This window comes from Theropithecus gelada, chromosome 14, assembly GCF_003255815.1.
Source record: "Theropithecus gelada isolate Dixy chromosome 14, Tgel_1.0, whole genome shotgun sequence".
Lineage (NCBI taxonomy): Eukaryota > Metazoa > Chordata > Mammalia > Primates > Cercopithecidae > Theropithecus > Theropithecus gelada.
In genome coordinates this window covers 103,056,008-103,068,438 of record NC_037682.1, presented here as the reverse complement: position 1 = coordinate 103,068,438, position 12,431 = coordinate 103,056,008, and the positions used below count along the sequence as shown (strand labels likewise).

General features: G+C 53.3%; 1 protein-coding gene across 1 annotated transcript; it reads right to left on the bottom strand.

The window, feature by feature from the left end:
* Positions 1-4,602: 4,602 nt before the first annotated feature.
* LOC112605616 lies at positions 4,603-9,874 on the bottom strand. The gene is made up of 6 exons (XM_025355250.1): positions 9,804-9,874; positions 7,604-7,779; positions 6,828-6,949; positions 6,106-6,231; positions 5,324-5,445; positions 4,603-4,693 (listed from the first exon to the last, which is right to left on the bottom strand). Exons 2-6 carry the CDS (start codon positions 7,629-7,631, stop codon positions 4,669-4,671), a joined length of 423 nt encoding a protein of 140 aa, XP_025211035.1. The 5' UTR covers positions 7,632-7,779; positions 9,804-9,874; the 3' UTR covers positions 4,603-4,668.
* Positions 9,875-12,431: the final 2,557 nt, after the last annotated feature.

Here is a 12,431-nt window from a genome sequence, read left to right as displayed (position 1 = left end):
GACTGAGAATGTATGGGGGGTCCTAAATAATTTTCATTTTGGTGGAGATCTGCCAATGGCTGAATTACTGCAATAACCTCCTGACGGGGCTTCCTGCGCCAGTCTGGCCCCAGTCCCATCCATCCTCCGCACAGCTGCCAGGGAGAGCTTTCTAGAATGCTGACTGTACATACACATACATAAACATAAAAATAAATGGGAGGAGGTGTGTCAACTTGTGAAGTGGCTGGGTTTGGTGGGAGAGATTGGGGGAGAGGTAAGGAGTGCCTAGATGGGGATGCCATGGGGGTGTTGACTGTGGATGGAGGGAGAGGAATGGGCAGGAAAGCTTTTGCTTCTTCATTGACATACTTTAAAAATGTATGAGTAACTTACATTTTGTATTGTTTCATATTTTCCAATATTTAAAGTCTCGCATTTATATTTGATTATATCCCGTGTCTGAGAACCCTTCAGCAGCTCCCCGTGGCTTTCGTGATAGAAGACACGTTTCTCATACTTGCTGCCTTTGCATTTGCTTTCCCTGAGGCTGGAGTGACTTTCTCTGCTGTCTCTCTGCTGCCTGCATTACCTCATTTGGGAAGCCTTGAGCTCTCCTCTGTGTGTTGAGATGCCCTCCCTTGAGCTTTCTTAACACCCTTGTAAACCACCCACTGTGTTGGGGACGCATGGCCAGCCAGTTTCCTGGGAGCCCTATCTAGTTGTCCTTGTATCTCAATGCCTAACATGTTGCCTGGAACACAGCTCTCAATATGTAGTTGCTGAGTGAATGAATGAATGAATGAATAAATGAATACAATAAACCCCCCTACATACCAGACCAGGGTCTCTCACTCCCCGAGGTAACGCCTCCAGCACCTGGACAATGGGCACCACCACTCTGGCAGAGGGATCCATTTGAGCTCCAATGACGGGACCAGGCTTCCCAGTCCAGGGGTCTATGGCCTGAGCCCCAATCGAGATTGGGATTAGACCTGTGGGATGCCAAGCCCACCACTGGCTTTAGAAACCAGAGATGGGGAAGGAAAGAAGGGGCAGTCATAGGAAGAAAGATGCATGGCAAAAAGGAAGCAAGAAGAGCCCCTGACCTCCTTTTACCCTTCAAGGGGCTCTAAGATGGGTTATAGGGCTCCTGGTGGCCACAGCCCTGGCGTGGGGGTGGGTGGTGAGTTTCTGAAGTGCTGGTCTTTGAAAGGACCCAATTTTCTAGGGGAGGCATACCTGATTTATGGTCCTGGGGTTTTGGAATCTCTGGGCACCTTTAATTTTGGGTCTCAGAAGCCCTAGCAGAAGCTCAGAATGATGCTTTTCCTTGGCTCATGGGTACCCCCCCTGAGCTTTACAGGGTTTTGTCTCCCAGACCTAAGTCACATTCCTGAGCTCTCAGAGGTCCCAAATTCTCTCCTACCTTTGCCGTCAACATCTTCCATTGAGCCTGCCAGGGGTATGTCATCGCCAGAATTCTCATCATGCTCCATGCCCAGGATAGGCACCATGAGCCTGAGCCCTCAGGATCTGGGATCTCCATTCCATACAGGGCTGGGACCCACAGCTCTGTCCCGGGATAGCGCATCATTCCTAACACCAGGGGGAGGGGGAGTAAAGAGGAGGATTGAGGGTTAAGCACCACTCTGAAGTCTTTCCAAGTTCGAAGTGCTATGTCCCTGACCAGAGAGGCTTCCCTGCAAAGACTGCATTTGTTTCCTTTGGGCCCAACTTAGCATTCTGAATTCAGAAGGGAAGAAAGGACAATGCCTTAATGGCCTGTTTTGGAAGAAGCAAGTGGGAATTGAGTGGCATCAGACTTTTTGAGAAGCTGAGAACAACTTCTAAAAGAAGGGGGCTTGTGTTCTTGAGCACCTGCCATTGATCAGAATCTGAACTCAGAACTCCAGAGAAGCTGTATTTCACTCAGTCCTGCAACCTAAGCTATAAAGCCTGTCACCCAGGCTGGAGTACAATGATGTGATCTCAGCTCATTGCAACCTCCACCTCCTGGGTTCAAGTGATTCTCCTGCCTCAGCCTCCCAAGTAGCTGGGATTACAGGCTCCCACCACCATGCCTGGCTATTTTTTGTATTTTTAGTAGAGACAGGGTTTCACCATATTGATCAGGCTGGTCTTGAACTCCTGACCTCAAGCAATCCACCTGCCTCAACCTCCCAAAGTGCTGGGATTACAGGGGTGAGCCACTGCGCCCAGCCACTATGCACAATTTTACTCTTCCTTTTAAATGATGGTAAAACAGTGGCAGGGAGGGGTTAGTACTAATAACTTGCCCAAAGTCAAAGAGTTAATAAACTGTGGGGCAGATCTTCAAACTCAAGTCAATTCTGACCTGGTTCTTTTGTTGTTGTTGTTGCTATTTGTGGGAAGAGGGGAATTTCTAGAAAGAGTGAGATAAACTCCAAGAAGATGCCACTCCTACTTCTCCTTGCCTTTCCTTGTACCAGGGCTGTGGGGGAGGTGGAGTTGTGGGATGGGCTCCTTTCTTGCGTTTATTCGTGGGAAGTGAAAGATTGCTGCAGAATGAAGGTGAGAAGGGATTGAGGACTCAGGAGATTCAGGCTTTTGGCCGGGCTTTGCAGCTAATTAGCTAGAGGACCCCGGTTGGGCAATTCATTTAACTCTCTGAGCATCAGGTTCCCCACTCTGAAATGGGTGTCATTGCACCTGTTGGTGGTGTTTCGTGAACCGTGAGGTAACAAGAGAATGTATGCTCTGTAACATAAACTCAATGGCATTGGCAAGAAATTAAGACAGGGATGCAGTCAAGCACTCATGGAGTCAGGGCATGAAGTCATGGAGTTCCTTCTCTCTTCCCTTGGTCATGCATGTGCATGACCAGTGGGGCTGCAGCCCTGTCCCTGAGCTTATGAGCCGAGCATCATCGAAGCACCAGGTAATTCTGGGCCTGAGATATCGGGGCCTGAGAGCCTCTGGCCCAGATTTGTCCATACCTATCCTGCCACCACTGGCTTCAATGTCATCCGCTGCTGCCAGCTGCCTCTCCAGCCTCCGAGCCTGCTGCAGGATGTGGTGCAGACTCAAGGCCAGTGCCTGTCTCATGTCCTTGATGGCAGCCTCCAGAGGCCTCTGTACATCTGACTCTGGACTCCCCTGGCACTGCTGGAGCACTGCAATCACTTGCCTCTGGGCCACCAGCACATTGGTGTCCAGCATGGCCTGTGACCCTCCCATATGGGGCAATGTCTGGCCCTCTCGTCGGAAAGCCCCCTGGAGCTGGACTGTCTTCCCGCTCAGTGGCTCCACAAAGCTGTCACCAGGCAGCATGAGGTTCCCCGAAGCATCTCGCAGCCCTCCCAGTACAAGCAGCTGACCTGGAAGCAAGACACCAAGAGGGCAAGGTAGGAGAGGGACACAGCAGGGATGTAGGCAGGCGTGGCATAAGGGGAATTAGGGCACAAGGGTGGAGGTGAGCTGTGGGAGGGAAGGAGGAGGGGGTGAGGAAGAGGGCAGGGGGTGAAGCATGGTGGTGACAGGTGGAGGAATGGTCCTTTTTGGTTGAAAAGTGTCCATTAACTTTATGGAACTACCTTGCATCTCTTCCGCTCCCCAGGGGCACTGGAGTAGAGATGGGGAAGGGGAGAGGGAAGGTTGGGGGTAAGAGGCAGAGTGAGGATGAAGGATGGAAAGAGGGTGGTGGGTGGAGTTTGTGGCTCAGACCAGAACATGGAGAGCGTAGGGGGCTGAGAGGAAGGGGACTGGGAGGCCAGGCCAGGCATGGAGGAAGGCAAGGGAGGACATCGCCAAGGGCTGCCAGGAGACCTGTATTTTCATCCAACCCGACTCCCAGGATGGGCGAGATGCCTCCTGTGACTGGATCCTCCATGGGGCCCCCCATCTCCAGAGGGGCCAAGGTCTTGGTGAGAGGATTGCAGTATGTCCCCCCAAGAGTGAGCCACTGCCTCGTTTGGGGGTGCAGAGTCACAGCCAGCACAGGCACCTCAATGCCTGTGATGGGATCTGTCATGAGAGCCCCCAGCGGGGACGTCCTTCTTGGCTGCAGGATGGGCAGGTGTCTGGCTGGAGGGGAACCTGTGGTGGGACTGATTGGGTAGGGCACATAGGGCAGGATGGCAGCTTCTGATGTTCGGACGCCACCTGGAGAGGGATACAGGGATACAGGGATACAAGGAGCTGTTGGTACCCTTTAATGTACCAGCCTCCCTCCTTAGCCCTGCAGAGCAGGGACAGAGGGGACTTGGGACCTGCCTCATTTTACTGTGCAGCTCATGGCATCCTCTGCATTCAGCAAGAATGTCAAGGTGAGGAGGGGAAGGAAGTATTTACTACTCTGCTGGTCACCAAGCCCCACTGTCCGAGGAGAGAGCCCTGCTTCCTGTGCTGTCCTCCCTGGGAGCTCATTCCTGAGAGTCCCAGCAAGCCCTGCCTCATCTCTGAAGCCCAGAGCTGAGTTGGGGATAGTCAGTGGGCCAGGGGCTCACCAGCATTGGAGTCTGTAGGGGCACCAGGGTAGCTCGCAGCAGATCATATCCCAGGTGTCCAGCCTCGGGCAGCACCCGCCCAGTGTTGGGGTGGATGAAGTAGCCAGAGGGTATGGAGCCTGCGTGGCCGCTGGCTGGAAGCATCAAGCAGTTGGGGCCAGGGACCATCAACTTGGTGACGGGATTCACACTGATGTCATCAGCACCAGGAGGGCCTGCTGGGGCTGCAGGAAAGCAAGCATTGCCTGCTCAGCCTTGGGCTGGGGGCCAGGGGGGTGGGGGGAAGCGAACATGCAGGGACTCCCTTGGCTGGTGACTGGAAGGAGCTGGTGAGAACCAGCTCCCCCCCAGTCCCCACGGACATTGTGCCCCTGAGGGGCAGGGGTCTCATCTTTGCTGAGTCCAGAGCAGGATTGTGGTATCATTGTGCAGGCCAGCAGAGACTGGAAGAGCCTTGGGAAATGGTGGTGCCAGCCTATGGGGGGCTATAGGACTCCCAGGACTCAGCAGGCCTGCTAGTCCCCAAGGCAAGTTCATCATTTCCCAAACTTGGCCGTTTGCCTTCATCTGCCAGGCTTTTATTTTCAGGAAGTGCCACCAGATCTGTCAAGCTATGACTTGCCATGGCTTTGTTTCCTCCTTGGTTCTTCCCACATTCGAGGCTCCTTCTTTTGGGCAGGCACTGCACGGGAAGCCCCTCCCAACCTTGGGGTGTCTGCTCTGTTTTGCCCTCTTCTACCTCTCCTCCCCTGCTGGGTGTCTGGGGGTGGAATTGGAGTTTCTACAGGGCTGGTCACCTTGATTCAGGGCCAGGTTTCCTGGGAGGCCCTGGCTGAGGCCCAAGCAGAGCTCACCTGGCTGAAGTAGCTCCGCCCCAGTGCCAGTGCCCAGAATGCCCCAGGCCTTCAGGCGGTGGCCCTCCTGCAGCACCACCTGGGACAGGTGGCCCAGCACAGTGTCCAGCTGGGGAACTGCCCTGCAGGGGCGCAGGAGCAATCAGCGGTGGGAAAAGGACATTTTGGCCAGTTCTGGGACCTCATGCGGCCACACTCACTCCTCCCCATTTCATGTCTCCCTGTCTGACCCAGGTTGGCAGGTCCACACCCTTTTGAGTTCTGTCCAGCCGGAGAGGGCTTATCTGACCTGGAGCCCGTCCGTGCTTTCAGCAGCTGCTGAGCCTCCATCAGCGCTGAGCAGAAAGAGGCCCACTGTTCCTGCCTCTCGAGGAGGTCTTGGTGAAGGAGCTTGAGTTGGTGACGAAGGTTGGCTGCGTACTCGCCTGCCATGTGCCTCCTCCGGCTGGCCTCCTCCTCTGCGGCCCTGATAGCTGCCTCAGCAGCCTGGGTCAGAGACAACCCTGCCTGCCCACCTGCAGGTGCTACAGCCACCAGGGACAGCAATCTCAGGGACACCCCGCTCACCCTAGGAACTCCAGAGTTCTTCTGGGCAGGCATGGCAGCAGTGGCAAAGTGGGTGAGAAATTCCCAGGGATGGTGGGAACTGGAGCTAAAAGCCTTCGGGCCAGGGAGATGGAACAGGTTGGGGAGGTGCTAAGGGAGGGAGCCTGGACCTCAGTGAGGGGAGGGAGTTGTGTTTGGGCACACAGACCAGAGAGGAAGGCATGAACCAAGCCCACCTGCTGCTGCTCCCTCCGCACGCTCCCCAGAAGCCAGTTAGTGGAGGCTGGGAGGCTGCGCCTTGCTCCCCACAGCTGCTGCAGAGAACGGGCTTCACGCAGAAGTTTAAGGTAGAGGAGTTTGAGCTGCGAGAGAGGGTAGATTGAGCGTGTGTGAACTCTGTTCCGGGAGCCACCCAGCCTCTCACTGTTGTGATTGCAGCGCCCCCTGCTGCCAACAGCTGCAGAGACTCCAGAGCCCCACCCCCCAACCCCCAACCCAGACACTTGGAAGGAATGAATGAAGACGGACACAGGCTTTTCCCAGCCAGTCTCGGCACCCACATTCTGCTGGGGAAACCCTGGCCCAGTTTTGGTACTTGGACTTCTAGTGTATTCTTTTTGCTTCTAATGCCTGTCATCTACTGGCATAAATGTGCTTACCCAGTTGGGCTACTGAGGACTCGGGATGGAGATCTGAGGAGGAACTCCAGTGGTGGCCTTGGTAGATTCCCTATCATTGGTCTGAAGCCCTAGGTTTCATGGGATCAGTCCTCAATTTAATCTGATCTTCTGTCTCCCCTTCCCATATACCCTTTATTCTGATTTCTTAAGGAGTTGATAGACTGAGGATTTCTTTGGACTCTATGTCCCATAACCAACTCTCTTGAAGAGGAGACTCTTTCCAGCCCCACGTGTTCCTCCAGTCTCAGGTAGAAGCGTTGCCTGGAGCTGCCAGTTACCTCTTCGTTGGTCTGGCTGAGTTTGGCTGTCACTGACAGAGATTGCCTGAGGAGGATTCCACAGAAGGCCTCTGTGTCAAACCACTCCAGGTCTACCTGCTCCTCAGCCTCCCAGCTCCCACCTGTGGGGGTCGGGGGGCGGGGAAGCAGGATTATCTTCCTGAGATGCAAATATGAGCTTCCCTACAGATCTTCCAAGCATCTTCCTATAGAACCTCAACAATCCAGGCACAGTCTTGCTACTGAAAGTGTAGTTTTTGGGTAAGGAGCATCAGTGCTACTGAGGAACTTGGTAGAAATGCAGAGTCTCAGGCCGCATCCCAGACCTACTGATGCAGAAGGTCCCCGGGAAATTCATATGTATATTAAAGTTCTCGGAGCACAAACACATCCCAGTGCTGCTGTCTGAGGACCATGCTGTGAGGAGCAAGGACAGAAGGGGAACCCCTCAGCGTGACATACAATAAATACCTTCTGCAACTTGCTCCTCTAGGTAGTACTGGTCACTGTGTAACTTGGCCACTTTGTACGCGGTTATACTATGTTTCTTTTGGAAAGTGTGTTTAGATGTCTCTTTCCTCCTCTATATTGCTTATGCCTAGTACCCGGCAGTGTCTGACATACAGTAGCCACTCAGTAAAGATTTTTTGAGCAAATCAGTGGATGAATGAAGAGGAATTGAGCATTGAGCAATCGTGGAAGATGGAAAAAAGAAGCAGGAGCTGGCCAGTTGGATTCGGGGGTACCTTTGGGATTCTAGCCCACCTGTCACTCACCAGGACCCCCCTCAACCCTTGGGGGCATCAGAGTCTTGGTGAGATCGGCCTCTCCTCATTGACATTATCCCAGTTCTTGGGGAAGTGTAGGCATCAAGGTTGTATTCTTGCTGATATCTCCTGAAGGTGGGGTGGGGAGCAGCCTTCCGAGCCCAGCTCAGGCTGTGACACTGAATCTACGGAGTACATAATGGGGAGTGGGAAGGGAAGGGCGAGCCGAGGGAGCGGCATCCTTCCTAAAGACTCTGAAAGGAGGCAGCTCACACTTCACCGTGGTTAGGGAGCACCTCATCTTCTCTTGCTTAGACTAATTGTTTAGGTCTCTGTTGTTTTTTGTCCTCTGATCCATCTCTGTCCTCCACCCTAGAGTACTAGGCTGGAGTACAAATAAAAGGCAGACCAGGTTTTCTCACTTGCTGAAAATTGTTATCCCCTGCCTAGGAGTTAGAGTCCAGACTTCTTAGCAGGGCCTGGAGACCGTCCCATTTTAGTCTTCCTCCCAGTTCCAGCCTTATCCTTGTCCTCACACCTCAGCTCCAGTCATGGGAAACCCCATTTGGTTGTCAGAGAACATGCGTGTTGTTTCATGCCTATGTCCTTGCTGTGCCCACAATACTCCCCTTCTCATCTCTGTCCCTCCTCCCCAGTGCATAACCCCTCCTCCTCAACTCACCAACCCTCTTGTAGTACACGGACCACGTTATATTAAATAATTCTCCTATTTCAAACCTCACTCAGGGATCAACTCTTCCGGAAAGTCTGTCCCGACCCCCACCTGCTCCAGGGAGAATAGTCAACTCCTGCCTTAGTGCGGCACCCTGGACACGCTTTAGCTAGCTGCATTATATTTGCTGACATGTATTTGTTTCAAGCCCTGGAGGCTTGCAACTGCACCTTCGTCACCTTTGCATCTTAGCAACTATTAGAATGCTTGTCATAAGTGGGGCTGGAAGACCCACTTACAGGGGATTGGAGAGGCGATCTTGTGGAGTGGTTAAGATGTCGCTTGCCTGGCTTTACTCACCATTAGAAACAAGCAAAGCCCCAGCAGCAGCACAATCTCCCCCAGGAGTCCTAGCCAGCCAGACCTCTTCAGGGGCCGGGGGATCCTGGCGATGCCAGTCTGGATGAGATACCTGGGAGTCGTGGAGGCAAAGGGCCCTTCCCCGAAGCACTGGCCCCCTGGCGGGAGGGCGCGGACATACTGGGTAGAAAGAAATCTGTTCAGTCTTTGTCCCGCTGTCCGCCAGAGACTGGCCAGGAGACAGAGTGGGACCCACGCTGGCCAACACCCATCAAATAGTTGGATGATTGTGTAAACCTGGGGGCTGGGAGGCAGAATCAGAGTTTTCCTGGGAAACTTATTCACATCAGATGACTCACATCAGATGACTATTTGTGTGAGGGAGCTGTGTGCATGTTCTGGGACTAAGCCAGTACAACCTCTTGGACGTTGTGCTGATAGGGAGATACTAAATGCTGTGTGTGACACGAACAGCACACCTGGATCAGTGGTGGTGCAATGTGCAGGTCACACGGATAAAACCATATGTGGGTGGGCTTGGGAGATGGCGGTGGGGGAGACAAAGTGGAGGGTTAGGAGAGATAGCTAGAGGTCCTAAGCCGCTCAGTGCCATTGATGTGCCTGAATACACACTTGTGTTCCCATCCTCCCAACCTTCCCCTCCTTACACAGCACATGCTGGGCTGCTGTGGAATGAACCTTGGCATCCCTGGGACCACCTGTCAGCACTGCAGGACCCTGAAACTGACAGGGACCTCAGGGCATCTCCTTCCCTGCAGATCTGTCTTAGCTGGTTATGAGGCAGTATTTATTTTTTGTTGAGACAGAGTTTCACTCTTGTTGCCCAGGCTGGAGTGCAGTGGCGTGATCTTGGCTCACTGCAACCTCCACCTCCCGGGTTCAAGTGATTCTCCTGCCTCAGCCTCCCAAGTAGCTGGAATTACAGGCATGTGCCACAGTGCCTGGCTAATTTTGTATTTTTAGTAGAGATGGGGTTTCTCCATGTTAGTCAGGCTGGTCTTGAACTCCCGACCTCAGGTGATCTGCCTGCCTCAGCCTCCCAAAGTGCTGGGATTACAGGTGTGAGCCACCATGCCCGGCCTGCAGCAGTATTTTTTAAAGAGAGGGGAAATAATGGGATAATGTCTTAAATGAGGCAAATTATCATAGACAAACCATCTTCCGATGTCGGTTGCTGCTCAGACGAAAGACGTAAATGCCCGGGTGCTGGAACTGCTGCAGGAAGAGGCTGAGGCTGTGTTCATAGAGCTGGGACTCCTCAGCCAGGGCCCGGAAGCGCCCCCAGTCAAATTGCTCCAGTGTGTTATAGAAGTGACCACTGGGGAGAGAGAAAGGAGGGAATACGTTGCCTTTGGGAGTGGCGGCTGATGCCGGGGCATTTCCTCTCTAGGGCCTCCGTGATGATGGGGCTGTGGTCTCTGGACACTCACAGGTCATACTCTGGGTAATGCTCATGAGTCACCAGGAAGGCCAGGGTATCATTGGCTCGGAGGCAGACTGTGGGGTTTCGGATGCCTGGCTCTGCAGGCAGCAGATCCTCAAGATGTGTGGAGTTGAGGCTCAATGACCGAGAAGAGGCCAGATGTCCTTCCCTAGACTTTCCTAGGTAAGATTCAGAGAATGAGGGAGAGCCACCACTCTTTAGATGGGTTAGTGCTGGGACCTGGGAAGGGTAGGGGAGGGATAGGAGGGGCAACAGGTGAGCTGCGATGCCCACCTGGATCCTGGTCTGGACGCCTGGGATCCCCGAGGGGAAGGCCTAGGGAGTGTAGTAGCTCACCACCTGGTCTGGTCAGGCCCAGGAAGCCAAGCCCTAGAACAAGGCAGGGATCCCTCTGACCCTGCAGGGACCGGGATAAGAGTTTTCCCAAGAGCATGTATACAATCAGCAGCTGTTCAGCCTGTTTTGCACATGTTAGCTTCAACTTTCTGAAAAATTGAGAGGGGTCAGAATTTGCATGCACTTCTTGGGAAGCCCTCCCTGGGGTAGTGGTTGCCCCATCAAACCCCAGCTTCTGGTCACACGCCCTGGTAAAGACAGACACACGCCCTGTTAAGGACAAGGGTTGCATGTGTGTGGTCCCGAGCTGCAGGCCTCCCTGTGGCCTCCATCTGTCCAGCTCTCTTACCATCCATCTTGACCACATAGAGGGGGACAGACTTCTGCCCTAGGTCCAAGTTGCAGGGATGGCCCACAGCACGTGGTGGGGAAGGCCGGTCCAGAAGGTAAAAATCCTGGAAACAAAAAGAGCCAGTGTCAGATCTTCCCTCAAGAGAGAGTCACACACTTGCCCAGTAGGAAGGGAGGGGTGTCTGAGTGTCCTGAAAGGACACAGAGGAGGTGGGGGTGGGAATAGTTCCAAGAACTCCACAGAACAGGGGCAGCCTGGAGTCATGACCTCTTGGACAGTGTCCCTCCTCTTTCAAGAAACAATGACCTCTTCTTCAAGGAGTTTTGTAGGATGAAATGAAATCAACAAAGGGGCCTTGCTCTGGTTCTGAGCCTCTGATGTTGGAGAGGTTGTGCCAGTGATGTGGGCCAGGAAGCAGCAGCCCCTGGGCCCTGCACACAGGCACATCCTGCATGTTCCCTCTTTGGAGACAGAAGTCACAGTCCTGGGCTTTGCATGAGGTTGGACCTCAGAGTACTGTACCTGGCTCCCCATGCCTTCAGTGACAGAAATCTGTGGGATGCCATCAGTGCAGCTGAGCTGCAAGATGTGTCTCTGTCTCTCTGGGCATAGAGGGCTGCACATTCTGCTTGACTGTTGTCTCCAGCACAGGCAGAGCCCCAGGCTTGGGTCATGTCCATGGGCATCTCCTGGTGTGGCACACACCTGCACAAAGACTCACACTTCTTGGAGACACCTCCCTGGGGAAGGTCTTCCTCATTCTCTCCAGCTGCTTTTACGAACTGCCTGAGAGTGCAAAGTACTGACCTCTATATTTCCAGAGAGGAGCCAATGGAATGATCCCAGTGGCGGGAAGGGTGGGCATTTGAATGGGAGGGTGGAGGGGCAAGAGGCCAAGGTCATAATAGATGGGCATTCTCCTACCTCATGGGCACAGTGGTCATTCCACTGAGCCTTGGTCAAACATAGTCCCTCCTGGTTCCAGGTGGCTCCGTCCTTGCAGCTCCTGTGTTCCCACTGGACACAGCCCACTGGCTCTCCAACATCTCGGTGGCCAGGGAGGCAGGAGCACTGACTGTCACTGGGCTGGGGGTGGCAGGGGGAGGGAGGAGTGCTGGTTCATGTTGGTTGGTTAATACTTGGTTGTGGTGAACCATGCACAGGTTTTTGGCTGTGACCCTTTTGGAAATGGGCCAGAAGACAAGGGCAGGGGAGGGGAAATGAGCAATAAACAGGGCAGGGGAGGAGTCAGGGGAAGGAGACCAGCCTGTTCAGGTAAGGGTGTGGCCGGCGTTACCATTTCAATAAAAAAAGAGACTTGAGACATTCAGCAAAGGAAGAATTCGCCCACACATTTGTTGGCTTACAGAGAACGTTCAAGTTGGAGGGGCTTGGGCCAGGATGTGTTTTGGAAGTGATCGTGGCAAAGAACAACGTAAAGTGTGTCATTTTCTTGGAGAAGGGGAGCCAGATTTAGCAAATGAAAACACAGGGCACCCAGTTAAATTTGAATTTTAGATACACAATGATTTTTTTTTTTTTTGGTATAAGTGTGTCCCATGCAATACTAAAAAAAAAAAGTTTGTTATTTATCTGAAATTCAAGTTTAACTGGGTGCCCTGTGTTTTATCTGGCAACCCTATGCCAAGTC